At 32.8% G+C, this 9,456-nt stretch overlaps 2 protein-coding genes across 2 annotated transcripts; one reads left to right on the top strand and one right to left on the bottom strand.

The window, feature by feature from the left end:
* The first annotated feature begins 915 nt into the window (after positions 1–915).
* Positions 916–2,583, top strand: LOC107876843 (protein STRICTOSIDINE SYNTHASE-LIKE 10-like). Its single transcript, XM_047394152.1, has 2 exons — positions 916–1,154; positions 1,747–2,583. Exons 1-2 carry the CDS (start codon positions 916–918, stop codon positions 2,504–2,506), a joined length of 999 nt encoding a protein of 332 aa, XP_047250108.1. The 3' UTR covers positions 2,507–2,583.
* Positions 2,584–3,800: 1,217 nt separating this feature from the next.
* Positions 3,801–8,952, bottom strand: LOC107877345 (protein trichome birefringence-like 43). Its single transcript, XM_047415454.1, has 5 exons — positions 8,583–8,952; positions 6,438–6,612; positions 5,367–5,545; positions 4,627–4,785; positions 3,801–4,148 (listed from the first exon to the last, which is right to left on the bottom strand). The coding sequence occupies exons 1-5, from the start codon at positions 8,888–8,890 to the stop codon at positions 3,851–3,853; spliced, it is 1,119 nt and encodes a 372-aa protein (XP_047271410.1). The 5' UTR covers positions 8,891–8,952; the 3' UTR covers positions 3,801–3,850.
* Between the last annotated feature and the right edge of the window lie 504 nt (positions 8,953–9,456).

The raw sequence follows: 9,456 nt of genomic DNA, 5'->3' as shown, positions 1-9,456 counted from the left end.
CAGGCCGAATGCTGGAGTTGGACAAACTGCGAGAAAATACATTTGTCGAAACTTCAACGGCTACTGGACCAGTTGGCAAAAGGTTCCAGAAATTGACAGGGAAAGAATGTTTCAAGAATTTAATGTAAGAATTTAACTTATCGGCTACTTAACACTTTGTTGGAACAAAAAATTGAATATTATATTTTTATTTTTGTTGTAGAAATTTTACTGGTGGGATGATGCGAATGCATGTCGTATTTCAAAAGATGTAGATCCAGATTTAACGGTCTGTTGGATTATGCCCGAACCAACTTGGTACGACCTGACTAGATTAGTGAACCATTATGGCAACAGTATATTCGCTATTGGAATAGCGAAAAATACCAATTGCTAAGGGACAAAGAAAAGAAAGTCCGGGCATCATCCAGGGGGTGGCTCCCTACATACTGCGGGTGCCAAAAGTATAATTGTTGTGGAGAAAAAATTGGTATGTAACTTTTATAGTTTTAATTGTTTGTTTCTGTTTACATTTTTAATTATTTGAACATTGATAATTTTTTCATATGCAGGAAAAAGAAAGGGTAGGAGCATACCACAGGGTGAGCTATTCGAGGAGACTCATCTGAAAAAGAAAAATAACTCGACTGATGAAGATGTCTGGGTTGAACCTCGTGCAAAAGTTGCCCATGTAAGAATCAAATTTTGAATTTATGAATCTTTTTCTCAAAGTTGATATTATTCAAGTATAAGTACTTTAATATTTATTTTTTTAATTTTAACTTTACTTTGAATATAGGACAAATATACGTAGCTCGTTAGTGAGTATCGTAGTACTCAGCCTCCTGAAAGTCAGGGTGACCCACTACCCCAACATGTAGAGGAGAAATTATGGGATAAAGTTGCGGGTCCTGCAGTTAGAGGCCATTACTGCGGATGCCACAAAAAAAAATTGGCGAGAATATTAGGTGTTCGTCCGGCCCTACATACTTTAACTCTTCAGTTGATAGAGAAACCATTGAAAGACTAAAAAATGCGGTTTTCAAACTCACTGAAGAGCTTGCTGAACAGAGAGAGGGCGCACAAGGAGGAGGAAACATCATCACAAATCAGGATGCTGCAGGAGCAGTTCAACTCTTTCATTCAGACTGCAGGGATTATTCCTCTATATCCTGGTGATGCAGTTCGGGCTGCAAAAGTCCACGCCCCCTGGATGATATCAGCATAGATGAAGATATGGAAGATGAGGACGAATTCGATGAAGATGAGTTTTAGTTTTTTGATTTTTGTATGTGTTGTACTTTGAATTTAGACATTTTGTTGTAGTTTGTACACTTTTGAAACTATTGTTGTAGTTTTTACACTTTCACTTTTGTTGGACATTTTGTATGTGTTGTACACTTTTGAAAGTATTTACATTTGGTTTGTTGTTGTATTGCATGTTGGACCATTTGTTGATTTTTATTTTTATTTTTAAATTCCTAGAAAAAACGATCACAAGTGGTCATTTTAGAAAAAAAAAATTGCAGAAAACCGCCCACAAGTGGTCGGTTTTTTTTTCAATTATTTTTTTAAATTTTAATAAAATAATAATGAATTTTAAAAATATATATATATTTTTTAAAAAACGACCACAAGTGGTCGGTTTTTAAAAAACTACCACTACTTTATCGACCACGCACTTTGGTCGATTTTGTGGTCGGAAATTGGAGAAAACCAATCACTTATGATCGATTTTTGTGATCGATTTTCCTTTTTTTTAAGTAGTGTATGTGGAAGACCATTGGGCTTACGATTCGATATGAAAACAGGTGACCTATATATTGCTCTTGCCTATTTAGGACTCCAAGTTGTTGGACCAAAAGGCGGATTAGCTACCCCATTAGTGCAAAAATTCGAAGGTAAACCTCTAATCTTCACAAATGAAGTTGATATTGATGACCATGACGATGTGATTTGCTTCACGGATACAAGCACAAAGTACCAACGCAGGCAATTTCTCGCCTTTTTTTCAAGTGGAGATGCAACTGGCAGGCTAGTGAAATATGTTAAAGCAACAAAAAAAGTAACAGTTGCATTAGGAGGCCTTGCTTTTGCAAATGGTATAGCTTTGAGTAAAGACAGGTCCGTTGTGCTAGTGGCTGAAAATAGTAATTTTAGAATTTTAAGGTATTGGCCTAAAGGCTCCCTTGCAAGAACACATGATACATTTGCTGAGTTGCCAGGATTTCCTGACAACATCAGAATAAATTCGAAAGGGGAACTTTGGGTTGCTCTGCAAGCAATAAGTTCAGTATTGAGTATTTCAGATTCAGAATCAGGAAAGCTCCCGTTCACCACGCAGCAAATGGACGAAGGAAATCTGCACCCTAAGGCGATGAAGCTAAGTGAGGAAGGGCAAGTTTTGGAGGTTCTAGAAGATGTTGAAGGCAAGAAGTTGAGGTCTATTAGTCAAGTTGAGGAGAAAGATGGCAAGTTGTGGTTTGGTTCTGTTGTGTTTCCCTTCTTGAGAGTTTATGGATTATAATTATATCAGTTATCTAGAGACTGCCCTACGAGTATGTTGCGAATGGGTCTAGACTGTTGGGTTCAAAGTGCGAAGAAAGTGTGAATGGAAAATGGAGAGAAAAATGGTGGAGGGAAGGAGACACCGATTTGAAAAGTGTACTCCCAAAATTAGAAAGTTTACTAAGTCTCCCATATTGGTGGGAGAAGGAAACTTTGGAGTGTTTATAATAATGAACACTTACTCAACATAATAAGTGAGGTAAGAAAATAGAGATGCCTCGTGCCATCATTGTTGCTCGCTTGGCTTGGCTTAGAATTGGAAAATGGTTGATCAGATCTATCTTTTTGCACAAACTTTATTTGAATTCCGAAAAATACCCACTGTTTTGTGAGGTATACCTATTCGGGAAACAGTGGGTATATAAACCTTTTCGGGAAAAATACCCACTGTTTCATAACGTTTTTATTGAACAGACATGTTATGGCTATATAAACTTGTTTTCATTCATAGGTTTAGATACGAAAATTTTCAGAATACAAAATTCTTCCTGACTTCAAAATTACTCTGTGTGATCAATAAAAACGTTCTGTGCGTTCGAAGATATTTTAGTTGTTTGAGGTACCGCTACAATTGGTTTGTTTGGCCATTTTATCCTGGGAGAAAAATTCCGCAACCTCGGGTACAGTGAGGAGAATTATTTCCTTGAGGAAAGTCCGTGAATTCGGGCGACTTGGTCATTTCTGTTTTCATCCTTATTTCTAAAATTCAAATACACCTATTAGAAAGATCATTTTGATCTTGTGTTGAGGGTATTTACTGCACTTCATTGTGTTCTTGTTTTTAAACATAGAACTAAAGTTGAAGTTGTTGTTCTACATATACAGATTCTGCGTATCCGTAGAAGGAAATAACATGGACTAGTATTGGCAAAGCAGTATAGCACCAGATTAAGTGGTTATGTCTGGGATCTGGGTTGATAAATAGCGATTTGTGAGAGTAAAACAGGCTTATTTGTCTTGTGTATGAGCTTCGGCAAAGTCCGTGTCTCTCATCCCCTTCTCCTTTATTTGTTATTGCCATTGTTCATGTTCTTCATATTGTATAGCAATTTTAGTGTTTGTTGCATAGTAACTCAAGTTAAATCCAAGTCAAGTCGACTTCAAGCTTCTAACATGATGATTCAAATATCCCTTTGTTTTCGTTTGGTGATTCAGTTGTATGAGACATAATAAAATTTATCGAACTTGGATAGTACTTACAAGCTAGTAGTAACACATATTTGTAGTATAATATAATATTTTTGATATGATTCTTTCAAATGTTTGGTGAGTATATACCAATATATTTATTTTTTTTTCCAAATCAAATGAGATTAGCATAAAGAAGTTGATTCCAAGTATCAGGAACACCAGGAAGACACCAATGTGTACAATCCATGCCTTTATATCTAGGACTTCCATAAATAGAAGGATGACCATCAACTCTATATTGAGACATTTTGTTTAATTTCAGCAAATGAATTGGCTTTCCTGTTTTTCCCAACACTTTTCCCAACAACATGTCTGCTTCATCTGGATCTCCTAAATATCTTAGCCTTTTTACTGGTTTCTGCTCCCCCTTGCATTGCATTGTGTTGGTCTTTTTCCCCCATTGGGTGCCACTGCAATGCAACATTTTTTGAGGAAAGAAAATACATTAGCATACACTTCCTTCGTTGCAATTTGTTTGACATCATTTGACGGGGCATTATAAAATTTAAGAAAATAGTAAATGAGAACTTTTGAAATTGGCATAATATATAAATATGCCCATTAACTTGGCTTCAACTTTCATTATGCCCTCCAACTTTGAGTGTGCACAAGTAGACACTTAAACTTGTATGACGTCAAACAAGTAGATACATACGTCCTGTGTGGCACCCTACGTGGGTAATTCGTGTCCTACATGGCATCCTACGTGTATTATGCCACATAGGATACATGTGTCTACTTGTTCAACTTTATACAAGTTTAAGTGTCTACTTGTGCACCTCCAAAGTTGGAGGTCATATGAGTTGAGGCCAAGTTAAAGGACATGTTTACATATTATACCTTTGAAATTTATGATCTAAAACAAGAGTAAAAGAAGAAAAATCTTACTTGCTGTGGTCAGGAGAGATACCCTGGAAGAAGACTTGAACTTTGTTGAAATTAATGTTGTTGGAGACCCATTTACCCCATGTTACCAAGGCTTTTTCATAAGCTTTTAAACGATCCATATCTTTACGTAGGACTTTCCCATCACGAATCATATCCCATCTGCAAAATCAGTGACTATTTTAGTAGGAATTTTTATACAACAAAGTCTTCAGTAAAAAATCATAACTTTAGTCTATTTTTTTTTAATAAATTTTACTCAGTATAAACACTGCATATTTATACACTTCTTATACGCTATATATACATTAGCGATAACTACAATCTATTACGGTTAAATGGATGAAATCTCTTTTAGATAGCTGACTAAAAATATTAAGATCCCATTTTAGTATAATACAATCTATTGAGATATGTACTTATTAGGACTCGTCATAGTAGAAATTTGATATGAATTTCTCCCATCAACTTAGGTATCAGATAATTTTATCCAAACATATCTTAGATTGTCGTGCCTCACTTGTGCACCCAACGGACTTTTTGTCTAAGATTGATACTATAAAGAATCACCTAGTATTTTATGTTGTTGTATTAATTTAAACGTCAGATCTCTTGATTCTCAACTCAGTTTATTAACCACTAGGTAACATCCTCGAGTGCTACAAATAATTAACATCTCTAAACCCTACATTTAGAAACTATATTCATAATTAATTACAATGAGAATTGTATGCATAACTTACGGTTGTTTTTTTCCAGTATGAAGCCACCAATGCCAAGTATCAAAGATCAAAATGTCATAACCAGTCCAGAGCTTTGAAGAAACTGCAACTGAGTTCAACTCTAGCACTCTTTTTGATTTCTCCCTCACTATGTCAACCAGCAGTGCATTTCTCACGTAACTCAATGTCACTTGCTTTGACTATGTATAAACAGTATAATCAACCATTATTATTTGAGATAATTATATATTATTACTATCAGTTTGACAATGACAATAATATTGAGAAATATATAAATGTAAGAGATTAAACAAAAGAGGATGATAAATGAGTTCGGAGACGAATTTAGAGCAAGTTATTTAGCAGGTTCGATCGAATCCATCATTTTTGGCTCGAATCACTTACATATATATGTTGAAATTTTGCAATATTAGTCACTAAAATATCAATAAATTTTGATATTGATCCCCATTGTATATGGTTAAACATATTTGACATTAATGAATTGACATATGAAATTTTGGTCCCTCTACATCTATTTATCCAATTATTATTTGTCAACACTTAATTATCCATTTTTATGTTAAATTTGCATCATTACTCCATATTTTAGGGGCCAAAAACATATTTTATTTTATTAAATTAAGATTACAAATTCTTAACCAAATATCACAAAAATCAAAATAGAATTTATCAATAGTCAAGGAAACAAAACTATCACAAACATGCACAGACTTTTGTGTGTGTATAAGTTATAATAGTAATCTTACCATTTCAATTTAAATGTCTTATTTTTCTTGTTTAGTGTGTTTAAAAATATCTTTTTACATTTCACAAATCTCTTATTTTAATATTCTACATGGTTTATTTAAGATCAAGAGATTTAATAAGCATGTTAATATATTATAAACATCTTTAATTTAAAAACTATAAAATTCAAAAGTTCTGATTATTTTTTAAACTTCATGTCTAATCAAACTAACAAGACATGCATACACTAAAACATAGACATCCAAACTCTATCAATAAATTGCATTTATTCGAAACTCATTAACTATAAATTGTGAATTCACCTCTAAATTAATCACTTACAGGTATAGAAAAGGTCGACATGAGTGGTCCATTTCTTGTGACAGTGTAATTAAGACGAGGGAAGGCAGAATGAAGCATGCATGCCAAAGATTGCCATTGATTTAAGCTCAATGAATCTCCCACGAACAACACCTCCTTGTTTTTAATTCTTCTCACAAACTCCTTTCCATCCCACCTGCGTGTATATCCATAAATTAAACCAAGGAAATACATTTTTACAAAAAATAATAGAGGAAAAGTTACAATATTTGATCACCGGCGGCGGCTAGTCAAAAATATTTACAATCACAATCCATATATATATATATATATATATATATATTACACATCAATGGTATACATATTATATATTTAGCCGTTTATTATTATTATTATTATTATTATTATTAGTATCATTATCATTATTATTTTCACTTACTTGATGACAACCTTCGGATTGAAAGTGACGAGTGCATATCATCTGAGCAACTCGTCTATTTAGCGGTTATCTCTTATGGGGCAAATGGCTATTTGTGTTAATTTTCTATTTGAAAAAAAAAAAAAAATGTTTATCACATGTGGTCACTTTGCCAAAATAATTACAATTACTAGTTAAAGATACGAAAGATATAAATTATTAACATGTAAGAAAATATACTTTATCCTCTACTATGAAGCACAAAAGTCGCTAAAATAATATATATTTTTAAAATGTGAAATTTGTAATCTTAAAAACAAAACAAATTCTTGTTATTAATAGATGAAATGGCCGCATGAGATGATATAAAAAATATTTATATTCATGATATAGTATAACTTAAACTCTAATAATAAATGATTTTCACGAGATCACAAGTTGGTGCAATTAATACTCAACGTAGGCGGGAATACAGCAGTGGAAGATTAAAATTCATCAAGTAATCACAATTAGCAAAGGAATCTTTCGTTTAATCATTTTTTTAAAATTTCAACCACTCATTTTCGTAGAAAATTAACTATTCATAACTACCTAAATAAGCAAAAGACAAAGTGCACGAAAACAAATAATCCAATTATCAAGCAAAACATGTCCACCTAGATTAACGAATATATACTAAGCACGATATAGATGAGACAAGTTATCCTATGTTCCCTAAGTTTTCTGAATTTTCTTTTTTAAGCTAACAATTTAAATTATATTTAAAAGTCTGACTAAAAGGAGCATGTATATATAGAGAAAACAAAGTCTGACTAAAAGGAGCATGTGTATATAGAGAATAAAATTACATATTCAATTAGAGTTATGCTGAAAGTTAATTGATCTTTCGTGTAATCCATCCGTTCACTTTTACTTGTACTGTCATGTTTCGCTTTTAGAAGGTCAAATTGTATGAGATTTGACCAATTTTTAAGATGTATTTTTTAATCGTATTAATATTAGAAGAATTGCAACTTATAGCATTTTCGTATAGTTTTCGAATATCTGAATTTTTTATATTAAATTAATCTCCTTCAATTTACCTCTAAAATTTAGTCAAATTAACTTTACGTGTAAAGTGAAACATAATAAGTAAAAATGAGTAGATGGAGTATTTATCTTGAATAATTCTGAAATCTTCTTCCCTCCTTTGTTTTCCCTTTCATTTCTGAATTTTGCTGCAAGAAATTAAATGAAGTTCTATCTATCGATAAGTATTTCTAGTAATATCTCTTCATTTCAGTATAATCTGCCTTCATTACAATTTTGATTATTTTTAAACAAAGGGCAGTGTCTAAAGCTTCCACGGTGCAGAGTCTGTGAAAGAACCGAACCACATTATTGTACATGGCTACAAATGTATGATTTCTTCAATCATCTATATTCTTAGCTTCAACACAACCATATTCTTATAAATACACAAATGTTTAACTTATGTTCCTCACCATATGAATTGGATTTTAACTTTTACCAAGCCAATTGTCATCAAATGAACTTTCAATGTCAGGGTGTGATTCAAGAAAATTCTACCTCTTTATCTACATCTCTTTCTTCATTTCAATTTGTTTAACTGATTTACGTGACACAAAATTTAATGGTAGTAAACAGAAACCGATTTTTTGTTTGTTTGTTTTTAAAATTAACTAAAAAGGAATGCTTAATAGACAAATTGAAACGAAGAGTAATCAAAGGATGGACAAATTAATTACCTGGCTAAGTTACACTTTGTGGGTTGCCATCTATACTTGAGATAAGCTCTATCTGGTCTTCTATTCCCTACACAATCAAATTGCTCCAACAAAAATGGACAATCTTTTGCATTATAGACTGGATACTTATAATCAACAACCCATTTTCCATCATAAAAATCACATTTTCCAGCCAAATTTTTTGGTGGTTTTTTTGGTGCTACAGCAGGAGGCCTTAGCTTATTTGCAAGAATATTACTAACATTATTGTTAAAGCAAATAATGGTGGTGATTATTATGAACCAATGAAAAATCATAGGAGATTTCATTTTAGGAAAACAGTGATGGAGATGAATAAGAAAGCAAAAATGGTCAGTTATGTTGAGGGTAATGCAGGTGGAGGATTAATTTAATGGGTGAGATTTATGAGTAATTAATGAGTCATGATTTGTGTAAGTGAGGGAAAAATGAAATTATGAGGAAAGAAGAGTGTGCTTAATTCGTGCACCACGTTCATTAAATGCTAATTATTGGCGGTTTAATTTGGTTTTTTATTTATTCCCTCCGTTCACTTTTACTTATCACACTTTGACTTGATACATGCATTAAAAAAAAAATTATCGAAATTCAGATGAATTGAGGTGAAAACTCCGTTGATGGAGATAATCTGAGCAGCGACAGGACAAATGAGGAGAAGAGAAGCATAAATGGAGAAGATATTTTGTAAAATCAGAAAGTGGTCTCATTTTTTCTGTATTGTTCTAGTTATACAAGGAAGAAGAAAATGACAGCTAGCTACAACTGATGCCAGCTAATGCTATATTCTCTAACTAACACATTAGACATTTAGTCACAATTAACTAACTAATCAACTAACTAAGCTGCACACAGTCTC

The sequence above is a fragment of the Capsicum annuum genome, chromosome 7 (genome assembly GCF_002878395.1).
Source record: "Capsicum annuum cultivar UCD-10X-F1 chromosome 7, UCD10Xv1.1, whole genome shotgun sequence".
Taxonomy (NCBI): domain Eukaryota; kingdom Viridiplantae; phylum Streptophyta; class Magnoliopsida; order Solanales; family Solanaceae; genus Capsicum; species Capsicum annuum.
The sequence above is the reverse complement of the archived record's forward strand: the minus strand, read 5'-3'. Positions and strand labels throughout refer to the sequence as shown.